The 24,395-nt window shown below is 43.8% G+C and overlaps 1 protein-coding gene across 1 annotated transcript in view; it reads left to right on the top strand.

Moving 5' to 3' along the window:
* Positions 1-24,395, top strand: part of LOC138580921 (serine protease 33-like) — a 187,660-nt gene that overhangs the window by 111,630 nt on the left and 51,635 nt on the right. Inside the window, exon 4 of the mRNA XM_069651853.1 lies at positions 13,789-14,063. Coding sequence (XP_069507954.1) covers positions 13,789-14,063 — 275 coding nt within the window. The remainder of the gene's footprint in view (positions 1-13,788; positions 14,064-24,395) is intronic.

The following is a 24,395-nucleotide window of genomic DNA, read 5'->3' as shown; positions in this document are numbered from 1 at the left end:
ACTATTGAAATGTATAGAAGACTGTATGATTCATTGTCCTTTAAGGACTAACTTCCTAGAAAGTTTGGCCTCAGTATTGGGCCAAAGACAGTGTGTGGAGGACGGGAGTTCCCCAACAGGGAACTTTTTTCTTGTTCTGAATCATGAAGTTGTGGCCACAATCTATGCCTGTAATGGCCACTGTAAATCACTTTCATGAAGCTGCGCAACAATTAATTTATGCCAGTAATGGTCACTTTAAATCACTTTTGTGAAGCTACGGCCACATTCTATATATGCCAGTATTGTTACTTTAAATAACTTTCATGAAGCTTTGGCCAGAGCGCCAAACCCTCTGCCAGTAATGATATTTGTAAGTCACTTTCATGAAGCAGAGCACACAAACAGTATCAGCGTTGACTACTACTGCTGACCCATGCCATAAAAACACAAATGCATGAATTACATTCACTATCATACTGCTAGCCAGACACCCGCAATCTCAGTAAGACACACGCGTGTGCACACACACAGTCACTGACACTAAAATACACATACATACAAGCACAGACTTACTCAAAACTTGCTAACACACACATTCTGCGTGCAATGCACTCATACAAGCACACCTACACTCCAAAAGCGTTAAAAAAAACAATCTTATTTTAGATCTTCACTTCGGGCGGGGAGGAATCAGGCACATAAAAATCCAAGCAACAGATGGTTGGGTGCACTGGATGCATTACTCGCAAAATGGCTGGTTGCTCGACAGCGCTGGAACCAGCAAGGCATGTGTGATGCAGAGACGTCTTTATGGGAGGGCAAAAGGGGCACTTGCCCCTGGCACCTACCTTGGAAGGGGGCCCCACAAGGCTGACTAATCTAAAGAAGTCAAATACCATGGTTTACAAAACTCAAATAGCACACGTCAAGATATTTTATGGCCTGCTGCTGAGGCTCTGAACCTATTGGCTGTCTGGTGTTGACAAATACATTCTGCTCTGATCAATTCATCCTGTAATGCTTTCTGTGTTTACTGTCCTATACCTAGTTTGTGTGTTCACTATGAGAACTCCTGTAGCATTCTCACCTTTCTATGGGAATTATATTGATCATGTGCAATAGACAAATTTGAAATGCATACTGATAAATGTGAGTGTTGTGCTGGTTCAGAAGATAGCTCAGTGTGTTAAGCACTAACTGCAGAGATCTGTGTTCATATGCAAGATTATATTACTAAATTCTTGCAAGGCCAATTTAGCTTTCCCGACGCGTGAAGTTGATTAATTCTGCAGGTATCTGTACTGTATTTCGTAGCGCAACAGGTGCCATTATCAGCAATGTACCTGTACCATATAGCGATTGCTATAAAAAAAAATATATAGCATCAGTATGGTGAAAGCCTAGAAATTGGTTTCTTTAGATGGAGGCTTGTAAAACCTAGGCAGCCACCTCCAATGAAGACTATAAAGTGTTACTCCGAGAGGTGATTAGGTATGCATATTCACATCTGTGGAACCAAAGCGTTCATGCTTCTATCCTGGCTTTGCCAGCAGACGATACAGTGATCCTGGACAAATTATCTTATTTTACTGACATTACTGCTTCCTTAAAAAGGTTGTCTACTCACATGCTAGGGTTATTGTTTAGCACATTCATTAACTGATCTGACTTTTTATGTAGGCCATTTCAGTGGAAGGGATCCTAGACAGAAGAGAGCGGATCAGATATCGAATGCCTTTGGCAAGCATATTTTAAGGTCTGCTCATTTGGCACAAACAATGGTTTGCTTTTTTGTTCAAGTGAAAGGTTTTTGTGCAATAACAACAAGTTTTGGGCCCATTTAAAGATTTACAATACAAAAGAGAAAGCCAGATGTAATCTTTTAGGATCACATCGATTAGTATGTTGGTACTTGTATACTTCCCTTGATGATAGAGACAATTAATCTAGCATCATTCCCATTTTGCATAATACGCTTATATAACGTTTTGCTTTTTAAATTGTCATGTTAGGTTATGTGATATGTGTACTTTCCAAGTCAGATCTATAAAATAGGATTATTTTAGTTCATGGTACGTACTAGAAATGCGAGGGATAATGTGCAGAAATTGCAGAGTGGGTGCAAATCCCAGCTTCACCTTTAACCAATGTGTAATCCTGGGCATCTCATTTAATTTTGCATTGCCTGATCTGTACAAATTGCCAGTCCCTAAACCATTCACAATTGTTACCCTTCGGAATGATTTTCTTCTCGGGGTATTATCTTCAAAACAGCTTCACACATGGTTTCACTGACTATAGTGTTGCTGCCTCTATAATGATATTGAGCATTGATATATTGTGCACCACTGCCACTTGTTTCTTTGCTTTCTAATGGCAACCCTACTTGAAAACCATGTCCCTCTCCTAATCTCAGTCCGTCTGGATACTGGTACATTCCTAGTAGTGTCTAATCTGCATTCACTATCTATGCTATGGTAGGTGTATCTTTCTCCTTGCTTCCTATTGGTCTCCTGTGTCCATGCTTAAAGGCATGGTCTAGTAAAATGTATTATTGTCCCTATGGGTCGGCCATATTTTTTTAAGCCTAAGTGGCTCGATTTTTAGAAAACTTTCCTATGGACCTTACCCGAGTTTTTGTCCATTAAACGCACGCGAAAACAAGCACCAGGGAGCTGCCATTTTCTGATAATCCTATCTTTTCCCCCATCGCCCTGGCTGACCTGCTTTTGCGGCACTAAATCAATTCCCCCGCCCCTGACCCTGTCATCAGCAGACTCGTACCGCCCATTTCCCAACGGCAAAGCACGTCTCGTGTCAATATTCGCTGCACTTCAGCTAGTGACGTGTCACCATGGAAATGGCAGGACGCCTCTTTGCTCAATAAGTATAAACAGACCGTTTCACAAGACACAGCAGCAGATTTTCGATTCCATTCCTCTCTCTGTGTTACTTTGAGTATTCTGTGACTCGTTTCAGTGCTCTGGTCAGCTACCTTCGCCGCTTGTAGCCCGTGTGACCACCTGTACCATCTCGGTAAATTATTTTACTCTGTTTACCACACAATGGCTACAATAATGCCCTACATGTACGAGCCCGAGTATACTGAGGAGGAACTACTGGAAAGGGAAGCACTCGAAAACGATGGGGATTCGGACGGCAGTTGGCAGGACGAATCAACAGATGAAGAGCCTGGGCCTATTCGAATGGACGGCGTTTCCACCTGGTGCACATGCAATCGGTGCGAGCTAATGCCAACTGAGGACGAGAACTGCTGCTGCCGAGAAAACTCGGGATGCCTGGCCTACATTTCGGAAGGCGAGCCACGACCGCAATGCATCACCGAGCTGCCAGACTTCAGGGCAGCCTGCCTCACACGGGCCGTGTTGAGAATAATGGTGGTGCTTATGCACGAACTTCGCGCAACTGTTCGTCCTCGTAATCCGAGTAACAAGTAAGTATACTCTGCTTGTCATGCCACTCCTATTTCATGATCTTCTACTGTATCCAAAATTCCAAAATTACATCTACATATCATTGTAACGCATGTAAGTCGTTCAATAGTGTGCATTGTCTAGATAGCATTTGTCCGTGCAGAATGCCATTAGTTACAAGAAATGTCATTGACAACAAACGTTTATTAAACTTATCTTGGTCATTTAAAACAGTTTGTTTAATTCCTTTTCACAGGTGGTACAGGCTGGTGGCCTATCGTTCCTTTACATCTTTACATGGTGGCTCCACGGGAGGCTTGGACACTGCGTTCGAAGAGTGATACCCGCCTGTGCCGTTCGTGCCATTAGAGAAACGTTCCCGAGTGACAGCGGTCAGTACAGGGGATTTTCTCTCGCTGTGCTGCAACCTGACCTGTATAATCTTTAAAGTCTTGTATTTTTGTGTCATGAAAATAAGATACAAAATAAAACAGCACATATATTTTAACATTTGTTTCGATTTTTTAAATGAATCAAGTGTGTCTCCATTCAAGGATGGACGTCAGACATCTGTGCTCCGAATGGGTGAAGGTCTGGTCGCTGTGAAGCAGGGTGGTCACTATCTATCTAAGCTAACATAACATATTCTCGATAATGCATGCACTAAATAACACTTGTTCATAGTTTTTCAGTAGGTTATGTCTCTATAAAAGTTACACATATATCTATACTAACAATTACCATTGGATTATACAGGCCTTAGGGTCTTGACCACTATAATACACCGGTTGAAGTGTGGGTCTGTGCTCACAAGAATCTCCGGTATGTGGCATTTGTTATTGATAAGCAACGATATACTATCATTGATATAAAGGCGATATACTATATATTGATATAAAGGCGGTTCGCGCCGGTGGATGCGCGCTGGCATGGGGGGCTGTCAGGGGCGCGAAAGGCCAAGGTGCCAAACTACATGTACACTTCAAAAGTTGTCCCACGCCAAGGGGCCATCGGTCACATGGCCTCCTCAGACCCCGTGTCTCCAGCCAGGCCTCCCCTTGAAGCAGGCCGCCCCCCTGCAATCCACATAAGTGTGTCTCCATTCAGCAGTCTTCCTGTGCCTTATCTGCACGCCCCAGGCCCATCCATCCCACCCCCCTGTATCAAAGGCGGTTCGCGCCGGTGGATGCGCGCTGGCATGGGGGGCTGTCAGGGGCGCGAAAGGCCAAGGTGCCAAACTACATGTACACTTCAAAAGGTGTCCCACGCCAAGGGGCCATCGGTCACATGGCCTCCTCAGACCCCGTGTCTCCAGCCAGGCCTCCCCTTGAAGCAGGCCGCACCCCTAATACCACGACATACATACGTCATTCATTCACAAACACACCCCAGTTTCTAATACTTTAAAAACCACTCAATATGTCTCATGAGAACATCTTTGTGCTTTGCAAGTCAACTCCTGAACGTGCTACCTGGGAACCACTGAGATCTATGCTAATCTGCTCGTCGTTGTGCTATCCGTGAACTTCTGTGACAGCTTCGAGCATACCCATCAGTGCGCTACCTGTGGCCATCCACCTTTTCTCCCGCAACATACTGCTCTGCTTGCTGAATCCAACTGTTTGTTGGTCAAGGTAAGGCCATGTATCCTGGTCATATTTCGCAGATTTTTAAATTTCTATCTATTTGCGAGTAGAGTACCCAATAGTGCGATGTTCATTGGTCTCATTGCTATTGACTTGAATTTCCATTGCTATGCTAACAATAGATCTATTTATTTTCATCTGTGTCAATTGTCATCAAATTGCATCCTTCGGGGGTCCAGTCTATGATATAAGCATGTTTCCTTCTCGTGCAATACAGAATATCCAAGGGATGAGTCGCATGTTCAGTTTTTAGTCACATCATTTATACATTTCTGCAACTTATGCAAATACTAAGCCGCACATAATGAACTGGTATAGTTCCTGCGACCAAAACAAACCTTGCATTGATCATTGTATGATTCATTTACTTTTGTATCAAATCTTTATTCTTGAAGATTGTATAATAATGTCGATATTTACTTTTCAGATTTATCAACAATGCCTGCCTGTTCGATTAGCGGTTGCCCTTCGAAGACCCATGCGAAATCTGAAGGCACTACAATGCATGTTTTCCCGAAAACTGTTGATCGAATAAGAGAATGGGTCAGACATTGCGGATATCCACTGGATGAGCTGGAAAGTAGAGTCCAACAAGTCTTACAGGACAAAAGGGGTGATCGATACCGCATCTGCAGCCGGCACTTTTCCTTGGACATGTACACAACATCTTGGGTAACAAAGAAGAATAAACGGCGAACGACACGGAAATTGCTCGACAACGCTATTCCCACTCTATTCGTCCACATTCCGCCACCGGTGAGTCAAGTGTCCGCATTTAGCTTTAGGCCTTGCGGTAGTGTGTAGGTATCCGAACGGATTAATTGATATTGTAGGTGTTCTATCCCTTGTAATAATTTCGATATTGATATGATTGTATAGTTTTTGGAATAATGACATTTACCAATATATTCTTTTTAGATTTCATAATCCACAAACGCAATGTATATATATGGGAACAGGGAACTGTGCTGTATTGAGCATTTTACAAGTATTCTGTCGCCTTACATGGCTATTTTTAATATTGGCATTTCATTATCAATCATTAATTTACCTTTACAACTTCTTGACTATCCCTTGAATCTGAAGCAAGAACATTCTACATCCTTGACGTGGTCGCAGTTATCAACCACTTCTAGCGCGTATCAGGTAATCTTACTAGGCTAATCCGCTACAGACCTGTTTTATGCATGTCAAGTAATATTTTTATTTTATCGTGTAATCATTTTACTGAATGTTTGGTTAGTGCTTTACAATTGATATACACCTTAGTTATCGTCCATTGGTGTTTGTTTTCGGTTATAATTAGTGTTATCCATACTAATGCAAGTACTGTCTTTCACGGAGATGCTGAAGCGTCCGCCACATCTACAACATTTCTAGATGTTCTTCAACAGCAGGAGGTATGGATACTGACAGCTCCATCGAGCGTCATCATCAGAGCTGGAATTATTTTCGTTTGATTGTTCTACACAATGTTTAATTCGTGGTTAGCCGTTGATATGTACCGGTGCTGTCGACCCCGGGTGTGTGTTATGTTTTCACTACTGCAATCCTCACTAATTCAAGTACTATGTTTCAGGCAGTTGATGGAGCGTCAACCACTGCACTTGATGCAGAGCCTGACATTCAAGTAATTCCAGGGGAAGTGGAAGCGGGACCATGCGTATACGAATCGGCGCAACAGCTTTCGGAAGTGCGCACTACATTTGCAACATCCATAGATATTCTTCAGCAGCACGAGGTATGGATAATGACAGCTCCATCATGCGTGATCATATAACGTGATTCCATTTGCTATACTTTCTTCCCTATTAACGCAAGTGCTGTGTTTCAGGGAGACGACGAAGCTTCCACTACAATCACAACATCCAATTTAGATGATGCAGATGTAAATAAATCGGAGAAATAAGTCGATGAAATGTGATCATATTTAGATTTTCCTTGATTCTTTTGGAAAATGCATCATTTGCGGTTATCTCTTTATATGTACCTGTGCGTTCGACCCCAAGTGTGTGTTATGTTTCCAATATTGAAAACCATACTAATCCAAGTACTGTGTTTCAGGGAGACGACGGAGCTTCCACCACAATCACAACATCTCATTTAGATGATGCAGATGTAAAGGAATCGTTGAAATAAGTCGATGAAATGTGATCATATTTGGTTTTCCTTGATTCTTTTGGACAATGCATCATTTGTGGTTATCTCTTTATATGTACCTGTGCCGTCGACCCCAAGTGTTTGTTGTGTTTCCAATATTGAAAAGCATACTAATGCAAGTACTGTGTTTCAGGGAGATGAGGATGCCTCCTCTCCAATACAACCATTCATGGCAGTCAATGCAGAGCCAGAGGTATGGATACTGACAGTTCCATCGAAATAGATCATCACTGGTCGAATACTTGTCGTTTGATTGTTGCACACAATGTTTAAATCGTGTTTGGCTATTGAGATGTACCTGTGTGGTGGTCCTCACGTGTGTTTTATGCTAACAATATTTTGATACATAGTAATGAAAGTACTATGTTTCAGGGAGACGATGGAGCCTCATTCCGTGCTGTCTATGCGGATACAGAAAATATAGTCGTTGCAGCGCAAGAGGAAGGGAGGACATGCAGAAACGAATCGGAGCTACAGCGTGCAGATGTTGAAGGTCGAGTCAAAAAAGTTGCAAAGAAAAAAAACAAAAAAAGGTTAGTTACAAACAGTTCATAACTTTAAAAAAAATGTTTGTGCTGGGGACTATTTTATGTTATTTTCCAGTCAATTCTACTACACTCCATCTTGTGTTTAAACTGAACATCCCTTTTCCAATTTCTCCTCCAGTTACCCGTGGGTGTCAGAACTATACACACACAGACAGTGAAGCGAATGAGAGATGTGGCTTGCCAGACCGTGTACACTATGGAGGAACTATTAATTGAGGCGAGGCATGTTCAGGCTCGAGATGCTCATGTCCAATGGCCAGAACATGAATTAACTGTGTTTGGAGACTACAGCAAAGTTGCATTGGACCATAGCTACAGTGCGACCGCACCACCACAAGAAGGTGTTATTGAATGTATTGAAGATAGCTCTGAAGTAGTTGCAGATCAATTTACACAATCTACACCCGCCAAAAATTTGCCACCAAAAAACCTGTCGACATTGTTGTGTTCTCCCATCAATGTTGAAGTAATAGATGTCGAAATGACAGAGAATGAACCAGCCGCAGCATCCATAGACGCATCAGAACTTGATATCAGCGATATTACTTTCCAATGTGTTGAAATCTCCACAACGTCACAGGCCGAAACAACGTTGACGCAGGATGATAGTCTAATGAAAGAGAGCAAATACATTGTATTCGACAGTTGTTTGATGGAAATTATAAGTATGCTGAAATGTGTGCATTCCATTAGAGGGAAAGTATGTGGGAAGCCATTGATTAATGTGACTCGTCAAATAAAAGGCAGTAACGTCAAAATAAATGCCGCCTGTAGATTAAATCATAGGTTCTCATGGTCTGCACAACCGATGCTGGGGAAACTGCCAGCAGGCAATCTACTGTGTGCAGCTGCATCACTTTTTAGTGGCTCCAGTTTTAGAAAGTTAGAGGCTTTCTTTCAGTTTGTGGGACTCCATTTCATTTCTAAAGCGCTGTACTACATATACCAACGTGATTATCTGTTTCCGGCCATTAGTGATGCTTGGAAAATTGAACAATTGTCTCTAGCAAGTACATTCGAAGGCAAACGATTCAGGCTAGCTGGCGATGGACAGTGCGACAGCCCTGGATTTTCTGCCAAGTACTGCACCTACCACTTTCAGGACATGGATAGTAAGAAAATTGTGAGTTCGGTGGTCGTGCAGGTAACACAATGTACATCGTCAGTGGCCATGGAGAAACTAGGATTTATAAAATCAGGGAAATATCTACAATCAAGGGGAATGCACATCGACCTCATAGCCACGGATAGACACGTTTCAATTGCCAAGACAATGAGAGAGCAGTTCCCACATATTGAACATCAATTTGACGTATGGCATCTTGCTAAATCAATCAATAAGAAAATCTCGGCTGCAGGGAAAAAAAAAGGTTTTGAAAGTATTTTGCAATGGTCACATTCTATCACCAACCATCTTTGGTGGAGCTCAAAAACTTGTGAGGGGTCAGTGGAAATACTACTTGAAAAATGGCGGTCACTGATGCACCACTGTACCAACTTTCACCGCTGGACAGCAAATGAACATTTCCACCAATGTGAACATGGCCCTTTGTCCCCAGAGGAGGCACGGAAGAAGAATTGGTTGATTCCATCTTCACCGACAGCCATTGAGAAGATTGTTTTCGACAAAACTCTATCAAGAGATTTGAGAGGACTGACAGAATTCTGTCACACAGGAGATTTGGAGGTGTTCCACAATATGTGCCTAAAGTACAGGCCAAAGCGCTTGCATTTTAGCTTTCGAGGCATGAAACATCGCACTCTACTAGCGGTCTTGGCCCATAACAGCAATGTCGGACGTGAACAATCTAGGACTAGGGGTAAAGTAAGGATGCCTCGCTACACTAAGGTGTTTTCAAAACGAAGTAAGCAATGGGTGATCAAACCAGTTTATGATGAAATGCAGTTCGACTTTGTGAAAGGCCTTATTGTTGCTGTGTTAGAGAAGCACAGATATGGAATTTTGGACGTTTCTGTGCAGAGCAGTGATCCATTGCCACCGAACATTGCGACTGTGCCATGCCCACCCGAAGCACAGCTGATTGTGAAGTACAAATCCCGGTTTAAATAATTGCAATACGATTGTCTTTTTGTAAATAAATGTTATTGTACAGTGTACCTGTAAACCTAACCCCTACCTTCACCATCATGGGTGGCGAACAAGCTGGGTGTCATCTTTGAATTCTCTCTATTCACCTCACATATGTGTATGTATATATTTTTCTCATGTCTCATCTCATGTAAATGTAAATTCTGCGCACTGTTAACGGAGGGGAGGCTTGCGTATTGCAAATAATAAAACAAACAAACAAACAAACAACAAATCTCACTTGTAACTCAACTCCTGTGGTACTTTATACTTTGCCTGACCTTCTGCAAAAAATTAAATGTCTCAATTTGGTCTGCAAAGCTCGCAGACAACGGGGACAAAATTGGGGCACTTAGAACGCGCCAGCAAAGTGGGCCGTGGCATTTGGGAGAGAAGCCAGTTCGCATTTGTACATTGAGGCGCACTACATAGACGGATTCTAAACTTCAAGATCTCACAGATGCCTATACTACGTGATGTTGCAAATAAAGAATGCGAAGGACAGCGCCCAGATGAGGCCCACAAGTCGCACTGGAAGTATAAGGGTCTATTGTTTTTTGACCTTGAGACAGGGACCATGCTGAAAGAACCACGTTTGAAGGGAGTGCGCAATAACGTAAGAGACGATAAGGCAGAAAATTCAGAAACTAGACCGAGTTTCATTTTAGTTCAGTATACGAAAAATCGTTGTCAAGAGCACGGTCCGTTTTACAGACTGCATTACGAAGAGACACAATGGAAATTTCAAATATAATGTAAGTAAATCTTTACACGCTTTTATACCGGAATGAAGATTTAATGAATGGATGCATGAATAAATGAATGAATGAAGAGCTAGGAAAAGCAAGTAAAACGTGTTCGTAGTGGGCACATGGGCATGCAGGTCCACTGGTCTCACCGATCTCGGTCCTTGGCCCAGCCACTTTTCCCTGCACTGCCTACCTGCACTACGTGACTGTCTCTGAATCCTTCAGCCCCTTCTCCCGGCATTTACCTTGCACTTGCCACCAGCTGGCCTTATTATTTAATTTGTATTCAACTAACCATGTACAGCCCTTCCCCATGCGTGATCAGAAAGACACCTGGCCTAGTAGGATCGTTGTCTGTCTGCCCTTGTTCCCCACCTGCCTCGTCACGCCTAGAAACACTTGAGTATAGGCGCGTTACAAATGCCATATCATATGTCATATCATTCCTCACGCATGTAGACTAACTGTCGTTTATCATTGTGTGTTTGCCTCGATTTATCTCGTTACTTTTTGCATTGATTTTAGAGACGAACATACTCCATTGAACTATCCTTTCAAGCAAATAGTTTCTGATCGGCCGTAATAAATAAAATGAGTAATATTAATGAAGTTCAGCTAGCGAGACTAATTATGATTTTTTTGTTTTCATAACAGGTATTTGATCCCATTCTGCCACTGCCATCTGTTTGAGACACCGGCGGATGGATTCTTCAGCAGACACCTGCAGCTTCGTGTCAACAACTGGAGCACGATCACCATATTATGGGACGATCGCCAAAGGGCCCACATGTCCTTACGCTGTACTAGTGGCTAGAAGCAACATATCAACCTTTAGGCTGGACTAGTGCCTAGTTGATGGAACAGCCTTGCGGTTCACCGTGCTTCCAAAGTGATTCTTTTTACGAAAATGAACACCCTGTGTACCATAAAGGAAGAGCGTGTGACTCAAGATGAAACAGAACAGTTATTGCGGATACAGATAAAAGAAAATAAATGGCTTCCGGAGTTTATATGGCAATTGCTGAATATTCTCTAAACATTGAATGTCAAATAAATGTACTTTACCAAATGTACCGTGTTGCTATTTCATTTTAAAGTACAGTTTCATATTCCGAATTGTGGCGCGTTGTGTTGTGAGTTGATCTGTGTTGGTTTCCGGGTTCTGTGTGGAGTTGCGCAGAAGACGACTGGGCGCGTTTGCCTACGCAGCACAGTAACGTCACGGAGAGAGGCAGGGAATATGAATGTTTGGATAATGTCATGCTCAGGGGCGGGGGAATTGATTTAGTGCCGCAAAAGCAGGTCAGCCAGGGCGATGGGGGGAAAAATAGGATTATCAGAAAATGGCGGCTCCCTGGTGCTTGTTTTCGCGTGCGTTTAATGGACGAAAACTCGGGTAAGGTCCATAGGAAAGTTTTCTAAAATCGAGCCACTTAGGCTTAAAAAAACATGGCCAACCCGTAGGGACAATAAAATGTTTTACTAGACCATGCCTTTAAGCATTTTTGCATTCTGGGAGGCAGCAAATCTGAGTTGTCTGTCTATTCTGGATTATGTGCACTTTTCACATACGATCTGTGTCCTGAATTTATACTATGACTCGTGTACCTCCCTCGTGGCTGCTAATGATGAAGAGTGTCCTGCACCTATGCTATAATGCAAGTAGCCACGTCGTGGACTGCTGATGTTGGCCTTGAAATGCTACTTATTTATCATTCTTATGATAGCAAGAATGAAGAGGGTAAGGGGACTGAAAGGGAGTACCGTTGGCTATTTTAATCGCTGTGAGGCAGCGTTTCAAGCTATGGGTTGTGATTGCCATGAGGGGGGCACGACCAGATATTCTGTATCCCTTCATTCCATTGGTTCGATGGAGGGGGGCCGCCAAAGGTGCCTGTGCCCCAGGCCCCAAAAGTGCTTAAGATGGCCCTGGTGTGATGCACACCCCAGTGTTCACACATGCTTTTTTCTTTTCTATTTCTTTTAAATTCAATTAAAGGCCACCTGCAGGAGTAACGGCAGCACTCTGGGCACCAAAGAGGTCCCTGGCGGGGAGGGTGATCTGTTCACCTCCTCCTGGCTCTGACTCTGACACTTCAAATGGCTTGTTCACCAGCTCCACTCCGGGCAGCAGAAGGACCAGCTCCCCTCTAACCATGAACTTAGCAAAAGCTTTGGTGCAATTCCTCTGCCAAGTCAAGAAACAGCTGCTTTGGATACAGCACTCGCACGTCAGCAGGCATTCAATAGCTGCTTGAACTTACACCATTCATCCAAAGGGAGGCCTCTCACTCTTCCCTCCTGATTTGATTGTGCGTCCTGTCTCTTTTCCAAATAAATAAAAGTAATACAAATAATGATATCATGTTTCAATATAGCACTTCATGCAGGATTCTGCCCACTTCTAACCACTGCAATAATATGTTTTATTATTACTACCCATGTAATGCCATTCAGTTCTCTGACCTCAGAAGGATAAAGCACTAGATTGGAAGTTCAGGCTTGCCCCGGGTCATTGGTGAGCACCTAGCGTGGGAGATGTCCTACCAGATCACCGTAAAATGCACGGCTTTCTCCTTTGTAATATTGTCACAGCCAGAAATTCCAAGTTAACCCAAGATAGCAGGGACATGTGTACTGTTTATCCAATTTAATGCAATTTTCTGTTGATAAAGGACCACCTCCTTTTTCCAGTGATACTGTCCTCCAGTGGAAGGGACTGTGCGGAAGCAAAAGAGCAATCAGAAACAAGATGGCTTAACACAGAATCCAATAAGATAGTCCGTTAATACCGGTGTGTCTAATGTTTTTGTACTTATCTTTGGTATTCTTTGTTAGCCTAGGTATCCACTGAAATTCATGGAATTGGCTAGTATCCTACGCATCCACCGTATCTTTGTGATCTATTGTTATTCTAGATATCCATTATTATCCATGGTATTCATTTTTATTCTGGGTATCCATGGTAGCAATGTTTTTGTTGCTATCCACTGTCATCCATGATATCAATTGATATCCTAGGTTTCTACATGTAAACAATAAATTGTGTCCAAACTGTGGAGCCAAACACTTATTCTCCTCCTTATTAGTCATGTGCTTAAAGATGTAGCCACAATGTCCAGTTGTGTTTACATGTAGCCTCTTTGTGATCTCAAACACTTGCACGTTCTTGTTTTGCAGACCAGTGAACACCGCACTGTATACTGTGCGCGTGGGGGCATATGCATTATCCAACAAAAGCCCATATGAGATGACATCAGCAGTCCTGCAGATAATCATCAACAGCGATTACACCAGTGTTGGATCCTTGGGTGACATCTCGCTCCTGAGGCTGCAAACGCCCGTCACTTACTCTGACTACATCCTTCCTGTCTGCCTTCCGCCGGCCTCCTTGCAGGTCCCAGCGGGAACGAACTGCTGGGTCACAGGCTGGGGAACGACCAGCTCATCTGGAGGTAATGGCAAGTGGCATCACACGAGAGAAATTGGGTGAATTCCAAACTGGCGGGTGTCCCTGTGCATTCCACAGGGGCCTTTCTTGGCATGCAAACCGCTCTCGAGCTGAGTTTGTCAACCCAGCTTCTGTGCTTCTCCGACAACTGCATAGTGATCTACAGGCTATAAAGGATCAGGAAATTGTATCAGAGGTTTCTGGCCGTATATAAAGCTAAGAGGAAAGTCAGTCATACCATATATTGCAGGTTTTTGGAAATTGTACAGTGCCTCAGGGGAACTCCCTGCCTAAAGTTCTCCTGGAGTTGCAAAAGTGCCTGCGACTGGAGGTTGCCTCTAGTACTATGCCTGCTGCATAAAGACTGACTGTGAGGTAATGGCGCCTTGCAGCAAAGTAGCAGGGCTGCTCTAAACCGAATCCATGATGCATCTATTAAGGTAAACAATCATATTGGGTTTCACGACTGTAAGAGCCTCGTTATGAGAATGGTGGGAATGGGTACAAATACCACCCACCTAAGCGGATGTATATCACCTGGGATGCATAGTACTGCAATGTGATGATAATGCTTATCCCATTCAGTACTTTCTAAGTACCCAATGCAGTTAATATTCCAGGCAATCGCAACTCATAATTAGGTGACATTTTAAAAACAAGTAGTATTTAAAATACCATTTTTTAAACGTACCACCAATCACAATGAGCCGTTGTTTAATCTGACTTGAGTCTTTGCACAGTGTTGTAAGCATTGGTTTTCCAGAAGATAAAATATTACAAAGTCCCATAATGGGAAAACACCGTGCGTAGTGGCTCGCAGTGTGCCTACCGGCCCCGGAGAAGGCAGGAATCACACTGGTATAGGAGGAGGCTGTTGTTCATTGAACATGGCTAGAAGTCAGAGAGTCCATTCTCTAGAACGACTGACTTGTTCCTCACGCTTTGGGAATGCTTGTGCGCCCTGAAGAAGCAATTCAGCTTGTACCGCTCCCTCACATCAATGCATACCCAACTGTTGCAAGCAAGTGGTAAGTAGGGAAAGGTGGGAAACAGAGCGAGCAATTGCAAGCCGTACCAACATAGCAATTCTAACCACTGGCAGAGATCCACACTGTTATTCTTACTGTCATATAGAATGTCTAATGCGCTCTTCTACATTGGTAGGACCTTGCAACTCTATTTACTGTTTGGGTGTACAGTGTTGGTTTCTCCCAAGTTTCTAGTGGACCATGGGCTGACATTTTATAACAAATGGCAGTGCAATTATAATGTACCTTGCAGATTGGTATGCATGAGAAGAGTGCAGGTAAATTCTGAGACTGCAGGGTGAGGATACAATATTTTTGAGCAATTACCTGATTGCCCGTAAATTGAGCTGAATATATATTTGAGTTGGGAGAGAGTTGCAGAGGTATGGCAACATGACAGAGAACACAGTTCTTCTGAGGAGCATTGTAGTCCTAGGACAGCAACTTAGGTACATCACAGTGGAAGGTCTAAAGTTATGTTTTATAGCAATAATCACCCGTCCGTGGGCTGGAATGGGGTATAATGGCCAGGGGCCCAAGTTAATTGACTTGAGCATAGTGAGGGCCTCTAATGAGTGCTCCCAGTGCCGTTATGAACTGTTCCAGCCCATGGAACAGGTGATTATTGCTATTAGCCCCCCGAGTTGCCAATCCGGTAACTGGGGTGCTATGTTCAAAGTATTTACTTTGAATGAACGGAATGCCTCCCGGCATTCTGTTCATTCAAACAAAATACTCACTAAAGATGACCACCATGGATCAGGAAGATGGGGTGCCGTACGGAGCTTCTCTTCCATTTCCATGGTGGACAGCAGAGACAACGGGAGGAGGCAGCAGCAGCAGCGGTGGGCTCTGCTGCTGCAGTAATCAGGTAAATAGTGCTGAGGGGGATTACAAATACAAAGGGAAGGCAAGGGAGGCAAGATGGCGGGTGCAGAAAGCAGCCATCAGGTTCCTCAGAACGTTGGCTTGGATCTGTAGATTCAGCCCACGATCCAAGCAAACTGATTGGTTGTTTCCCCCCAGATCTCCCACCTTGGGTGCTTATAGGGACATATCCCCTGAACACCGGGATTGGGATCTGTTAGGTCACTCAGCCTCTGACAGGGAGCTGTCACAAGGCCGAGCAGGATCAACACCCACAGCAACTCAATTGTTATGCAGCTCTTTGTCCTTGGTCCCCATAGCTAGGATAATGGCAACAATATAACAGGATGCCTTCTCCTAAAATCCCAGAACAAATGAATGTTATGTTATTATCATTTATACCGCGCACCGCTGCCATTTTCATGGCCTCCAGGCACCCTTGCGGATCTGAGTAGGGAGGGGGTTGGGATGGGTTAGTTAGTGGGATTGAGAGGTAAAGGTGCAAGAGCTTTGATGTGCTGTTGGTAGCTTCAGCTCCGAAACACTGGTCACTGTGTTCTGGTTATGTTGTTTTGGCTATTAGGTGGCGCTGAAGGCACTACCTATAAAGCCAAAACTATGGTCATTAAACGAAGAGCGTTAACATGAGAGCTTGAAATAGGGACTTTGGATGCAAGTTTGTAATGCTTTTCAGCAGGTTGACATATTAGGATGGATGTAGTTTGGCCATGTGTCCCACCCATTTAACGCCCATCGCCAAGTGAAATCTATAGGCGTTTCCTCCCATCTCCACCCATCTCCTCCCCCAACACACCTGTTTTTGGACTCTTTGGCTGATTTTGTACTGTGTGGTGAATTTTTCAGCCATTTTTCCTTCCAAAATGGCAGCCGCAATGTTTTAATGTTATTAAAAAGCTATTTAAATTGAATGATGCTTTAAAATTTATTTACTGCAGCTTTCAAGCTATGTTACACATTGCACTGTATTTTGTATTTAAAATAAACAAGTTACTGTACTACTTTCGTTTTGGTGGATGCTCTAGTGCTTTGAAATGTAAGCAGTAGCTGATTGGCTGCCCAGTTTGTTATTGAGGTCACTATTATGTGATTGGCTCTCAAGTATGTGCTTTTTCCCCACACGGCAGTAATTTTCTTTCACCGAATCTGAGCAGGGCGCTAGGGCTGTAGTGCCACCCAGTCTTCTCCAAGGACTGTGCTGATATATTGGGAAATATTGGTTGGGGCTTATGTGCATTTTCATCCGCGGCAGTGCTTCTTTGCAGCGGGGAAAGCCTTCATTGGACTCTGCCCAGGTGGGCGGAGTCAGAGGACACAAGCCGAAACATTGCATTTAGCCCCAGTCCCTCAGGGCATTGTGGCAGGAGCTCCATGTGAGTTCCTGCTTTCTCCACTCTCCCTGTCTCCCCCCAGGGAGAGCGGATTGCCTGCAGGTCCCCCAGCCGCGGTCTTCATCTTCACCGCCTGCCCTGCGTGGCCACAGGGTGGGCGGGCCTCCCAGCACGGCCATAATATTCACCCGGGCCACACCACGCATGCGGTGCAGGACTTCCCTCACCTCTGGGTTAGCCAGCGGGTGGCCTGTAGCCACCAAGCCACGCTCCGGTTCGGGCCTTCATCATGCGGCTCCGGACTGCGGCGTCATCTTCACCCATGTAGCACAGGTCTTTATTTTCTTCTGGCTCACCCGGGTTGGGCAGCGGGTGGGCCCCTGCCTCCCAGGCCATGCTCCCGCTCAGGGACCGCAGGCACACACGGCCTGGGCGTTAGTCTTTCCCCAGGCCGACCCACACAGACGACCTGTGTTCAACTTCTCTGCGAGAAGTCAAGACATTTCTGTTTTAACCTGCTTCCAGATCTTTCACCTTCTGGTTTACTGTTGTTTTTCACTTGCCTTCTTCCCAGCATCATGCACTGCTGATTATGTATTTGTGCAGCAATTCCTCTAATAAATGGAATTTCTACAGTGTGGTGGGTGAACATTTTGTGTATGGGCCTCTTTGTTTCTTTAGCCCGGTTTTATTGCTCAATTACTGTTGGTAGCGGGTTTATGTGCATGTTGTTGGTATTCACACATGCACTGTGATGCAGTGTATGTTGTTACTTGTGCTTATTAGATGTGTAAATACGCCCAGCTAGGGCCACATTGACCCTAGGATATACTGAGCACATCAACAGAATTTAAAAGCAACACAGAATACAGAGGCATGTGATTACTTTGGAAAGAGGTTCCTCTCAAGTTGGCACCTGGAAGCGAGATGGTTCACTATGCTCCTGGTGTTTTGGGGATAGTATTCCATAATCTAGCAGCTTTCACAAAAGAGGATCTGCTATTGGTCCTTTCACACATATTTGATGCAGAGCAGACACTTACCCTTACCCCTTGAATGTTGCAACATCTGGCCAGGGTCGACTATTTGATAAATCTGTGAGAATTGAAGGAGGACCCTGTGCAATGAGCCTCTGTTAGCCTACGCAATATCTAGGAGATATGGTCTCTAATGGGCAATTTTAGAAGCAACCTAGCCACAGGTTCTGCACTCTTTGCAGTTTTAGTTTTGTCTATAAGGTAGCGCTTTAGCGCCACCTATAAGCCGAAACTAATGCATTGGGGTACAGCTAGATAGTGATGGCATAGGAGGAGGGACACTATGCTTGTAGGTGTTGTTTGGTTATTTATCCACCCATTGCCTGCCAATGACCCCTATGGTCATTCCCACCAACTCCCTACCCCTCCCCACTCAAAGCACACTCTCTTGTGATCTCTTTGAGCTACCTTTATCAAGCATTAAACTCAAACTTTGCACTGGAAGTGCTGCCATTTTTTTAAGCAGTCTTGAGGGCTAATCATTTAATTGGTGATATAAACGTGCCACTGGTGTAATAAAAATGGCTTAACCAGGTCTGCCTTTAGCCACTTGATTTATAAGCACTATGGGTGTCCTTCACTGAAGTCATGTTAAGGACCAGCATTAGCAAAATCAACAGTTTCTGCTTCTTTATAGGTATTAGATGGGCATTTTCCAAGGCACTGCTATCGTATGCCCAGGAACATGCACCATTTTCAAACAACTACCATTAATGGCCAGTTGGTGGTGGCCAGTTGGTAGCATTACAGCAATGCCTGGCAAATACCTTTCCCATATCTACACAAAAAGCCAAACGTATTGGCATTGCCAATGCTTGTTTTTAGTTGGTTGATGTTGTGTGGTGTTTGGTGGGTGGTTGTAAATGGGTGTTTATGGAGGCTTGGGTGTGGTGGAGAGTAAGAAGAGTGCTTGTAGTTGTGGTGTTTTTATTTTGGTGGCAGAGGTATGTGTCCAGTCTCGTTTGTGTTGGAGGGTGTGTATGCAGAGTATTAGAAAGTTTTAAGTAGGGCTAGTTTCCGGTTGTCTGAGTCTTTTTCTGTGTGTTGGCTTGATCTGTTGGATTAATCTTATTCTATGGTGTTTGGGGTTGAGTGTTTTATTTCTCTGGTTGATCTAGTTTCAATATTCTTTATTGCACTGCGTTGGCGGTTTTCAAGTACCCCCTTTTTCCTCTTCAGCTTGGTGAGTTAAAGAGCCATGTTTTTAGCAGTTTCCTGAATTTGAGGTGATCTTCTGTTCGTATTTCATTTGGGAGCGAGTTCTAAAGTCTCACCGCTATTCAGGAGAATGCTGATCCCCTGAATTTGTGTTTTGCGTATTGTTTTGATTCGAAGCGAATGTCATTGGTGGACCTTAGCATTCGTGTTGGATTGTAGATGGAGATTTCTTCCTGTAGGGATTCTGCTCCTTGACCGTGGATTGCTCTGTGTGTTACGCAGAGCGTTTTCAAGAAGATTCGTTTTTTGACTGGTAACCAATGTATTGTTGTTAGTGCTGGTGTGATGTCTTTTCTCTTAGTGAGTCTGAGGAGTAGTCTTGCTGCTGCGTCTTGTAGTTGTTGGCGTTTTTTCTCAAGGTATTCTGGCACAAATTAATGCTGTTTCTTAACTGCTGCGTTGATTTGCGGTTCTAGTGTTAGTTCGTTGTCCCTTAGTATTCAACATTTTTGACCACGTTGGATGTTTCTGGTGGGTTACCCAGTTTGGTAGGCCATGGAATGTTGTGATTGTTCAATGGGTCATTGTGTGCGATAATTATTTCTGTTTTGTCCAGATTGCGTTTAAGGCTGTTAGAGCTCATCTACTGGTTTCATTCTGTGATGCAGTTGGTAAGGGTTGGGTTTTATTCCTCGCTGGCACTTATTTTGTAAATGATTTGGGTGTTATCTGCATAGTTGTAGCAGGTGAGGCCATGTTTGTTGATGAGTTTGATCAGGGGGGGTCATGTAGATGTTGACAAGTAGTGGTGGTAATAATGAACCCTGTGTCCACATGTTGTTTTACAAGGTGCTGACACTGAATAGTGATATCTGAGTTGTTTCCTCTCTTTCACTCAAGAAGGATTTTAGCCAGAGGACTGCTGTGCTGCCAATTCAATACCTTAAAGTCTTTTGATGAGTTTTTTGTGGTGGACTGTGTCGAAGGCTGCTGACAAGTCGAGTAGTATTAGTGCTGATATGACGTTAGAGTATGTGTTGGTTTTTAGGTCATCCCATATAGATGGTAGTGCAGTTTCCATTCTTCTCATGGGTCTGAAACCTAATTGTGCCTGGTCTAGTATCTGATTGTTTTCTACATGTGCCAAGTTTTGTTCGTAGACGTAGCTTTCTTGTAATTTCGCTGGGTATGGGATGTTTGAAATTGGTCGTAGTTGGTCAAGTCTTCTGTGTTTCCTGAGAAATCTTTAAGGAGTGGCTTGATTTACGCCAATTTTAAGGTTCATGGTATGGTTCCTATTGCTAGTGAGTGGTTGAAGAGGTCGAGGAATTATTCTGCAGTTGTTTTCTGGGTGAGTATAATCTTCTTTACGTCTTGTGGGCAGGGGTCGGCTGGAGAGCTGGCTCTGTTGGTTTTGCTCACCGGGCTATTGAATTTTTCTGTTGCGATCCGTGGGAGGTGGTCAAATCTAGTAGATGGTTCCAGTGTTGGCTGGTTGAGGTGGATTATGGTGATTTTTGTCTTGCTCTCAATAGTTTGCTGGATTTTATTTTTGAAGCGGCCTGCAAGATCATTGCATGGTTTCTGTGATGGAGTCAGTGTGTTGTTGCATGCTACCCAGTTTCTTAACTCATTCATGATGTTGAACATCTCTTTCTGGGTTGCTGGAGTGTGTGATAATTTCGTTTTAGTGTCTTTTTTTATTTGAGCATTTCTGCTTGGTATAGTCATATCTGTCTTTGTTATTTTCTGTTGGTCATAGCTTTTCCTTCATTCTTGCTTTAGTTTTCTGTTAATTTCTTTTCAGTGCTCTGAGATGGGGTGTGAACCATCTCACCAATGTTTTCTTTAGAGAGTGGGTGAATGGTTTTTCTGGTGCAATGTCATCCTGTGTTTTCGCTATCCATTTTTTAATTTTGTCCGTTCTTTCTTCTATGCTGGATGATCTTAGAACGGTGATTGAGGGTTTTGTGGCTTCCAGTATCGTGTTTAGGGACACACTGTTAATGGATTTCCAGTTTCTTTTCAGAATTGTAGTATTTTTTGGAAGGTAAGCAAGTAACCTTGTTAGCGGGTGGATAACTAATGGTATAATGAGGTGATCGCTCCAGAGGAATTGCATTGGTGGTGCAGTTTTGATCAGGTTTTTGTTGCAGAAGATTGCATCTAGTGTGGGGCCTGCTGTGTGTCGCTCCTTTCACCAGTTGTTGTAGATGCATTGTTTTTTTTAATGTTTTTTTTATTTAGAACCTTTGCTCTTAACACAGTGACCTCATTAATAAGATGACATAAAACAATTATAGTAATTGTTCTTTTATAACGCACTTAATGCCGGGGACCAGTCTCTAAGCATGAGCCTGGGATTCAAACCTGTGTTGCTATGCGTTGTCTTGCTTCCAAGACAAACCCGTTGCCCCTGAGCGGTCCTCCCGGCCCAATTATGAAACAAGAAAGAAAGAAAAAGGAAGAAAAAAAGAAGATACTCCACAGTTCCAATGGACATATAGCACAAATTACTTCAACTCCAGATCAAGGAATCTACTCTGTATTACTTTTCTTCTAGTTCCTCAGGGCAACGCTCTTCATATTTGAAGGGAGTACATCTCTTGTAGCCACATATCTCTGGTTGGGAAGGCCGTAGATATCCAGTGTCACAGGATGATTCTCTTGGCCACCATGGAGGCCCTAAAGAACTATTTTCTCTGCGGATATGTCAAGTCCTCTAAACGGATACTATGGTGGTACACCATGACAAAGTATGGTGTACCACCATTCAAGATGTGCTAGCATACAAATTCACCACCCTGCAAACCAAAATCAGCAACAAGAAAGCCAACCTGTCCTCCAAAGCATCCTCAGCCATCTCTGACAACATACCGGCCAACGCCTTTAACTTCGCCCCTTTAGCTTCAAGGAAATATCGCTAGAAGTAGTGCTCTCACCATCCTCACCCTCAAGCCTTGCAACTGCAAAGGGGACGCATGCCCAGCTCATATAGTCAAACTCTGTGCTCACACACTTGCCCCCATCATAACAAGCTTTGTCAACGCCTCCTTCTGCACCAATGAAGTGCCTTCCAACATCAAATCTGCATGATCACCCCCCTCTTAAAGAAGCCCACTCTTTACCCTTCTGTACCAACCAACTACCGGCCAATCACTAAGTCCAATTTTTACTCAAAATCCTGGACAGATTGTCCTACCTACAAGTGCAGAACTTCCTTGAGAAAAACCACTTACTTGGCAGGAGACAATCAGGCTTCTGTCCTAAACATACTACAGGGACAGCAGTCCTAGACCTCAAAATCCAAATGGACATCATCAGGGATTCCAGCCATCTCAGTAGCCTCCTTCTCCTAGACTTATCCGCGGCCTACGATCCAGTCAACCATAATACACTCAGCCAACACCTCTGCCAGTAATTCCACTTCTCCACAGAAGCCACCACCTAGATACATTCTTTCCTCAACGACTGGACCATCAGAGTATTCATAAGGGAGGCTGGTGATGACCCCATTCCAGCCCCCCTTGGCGTACCGCATGGGTCCTGTCTCTCACCTACACTTTACAACACCTATACCAATCCTCTATTTGTTCCCCTGCACTCCCTGGGTGTTATCTAGACCAACTTCGCAGATGACACCAAATATTCATTCCCATCTCAGGCAACCTCTCGCACGACAGCGCCATACAAAATTGGATGGCCACACATAACTTGTGCCTAAATTATGAGAAAACTGAGCTCCTCATTGTCGGCTCCACCCACTGCATAAAAAACCTTGACCTAGCCTTCTCCTCCATCTGCATTGATGGCACCTCCATCCCTGTCTTAAAAAAACTAAAGACACTCAGCGTACATCTCAAAGCCAATTTGACAATGACAAAACATATAAATGCCCGGTCCTCTACCACAGCCTACACTTCACAGCTCATCTCACTGAGCAGATAATTTCTGACTCCAACTAACTGTCTAACACTAGCACGTGCACTAATCATATGCAAATTAGATCATTGTAATGTGCTCATAATGGGCACCTCACCCACTAACGTAGCAAAACTACAATTGCTCCAGAACAAAGCGCTTAGAGCCGCACTGTGACTCAAGCGTACCTACCACATCTCTAACACCAGTAGAGCGTCCCACTGGCTCCCACTAAAAGCACGGATTGAATTCAAATCTCTCTCCCTCACACACAAATGCATCCATAAAGTAGCACCCACCTACCTCATTTACTCACTGACCTCAAAACAAGGAGGAAGAGTCCTCAGATCTAACTCCAGTACTTCCTTGGTCACCCCCGCTGCAAAAGCAAACACGCAGGCGGCAGCAGCTTCAGGGTCACTGCACCCATACTATGGAACTCTCTCCCTAACAACATCAGAAATGACCAATCCAATAATGTACTTACTAAAACTTGCAAAAACTTGGCTTTTCAACAAGTACGAATAACCATTGCAGTCTGTAACAAAGCAACGTTTATCATGCACTTGGAAACTTCCTGTTAACATGGCTTTCCAAATTGTGCTTATAACCAAGTCCATTTTGTAACTGTAATCTGCTATGTGATGAACGCTATGATACCCCCGGGTTTGGGCGTTATATAAATGTCATAAATAAATAAATCTTCTGCGAAGATCAAGGTCATAAAGTCATAGGGCCTCATTACACGGAATGTGGTAAGGGTTTACCGGTCCCGGTAAGGGCACCGGTACTGGTAAACCCTTACCGCCTTACTACGAGGTCCCTTTGCGGACCCAACCTCAACGGCTGGTTTTACCAGCCGTTACGGAACGGGCCCACAAAGGGACCTTGGTGCCAATTACGGTACCGCAATTTGCGGTACCGTAATTAGCTCCTTCCCCATTCCCATTGAGCCCTATAGGGGCAAAAATGGGAA

This window comes from Ambystoma mexicanum, chromosome 3p, assembly GCF_040938575.1.
Source record: "Ambystoma mexicanum isolate Mex_15411 chromosome 3p, UKY_AmexF1_1, whole genome shotgun sequence".
In the NCBI taxonomy this organism is placed as follows: domain Eukaryota; kingdom Metazoa; phylum Chordata; class Amphibia; order Caudata; family Ambystomatidae; genus Ambystoma; species Ambystoma mexicanum.
Note: the sequence above shows the minus strand (reverse complement) of the source record. Positions and strands in the feature narration are given on the sequence as shown.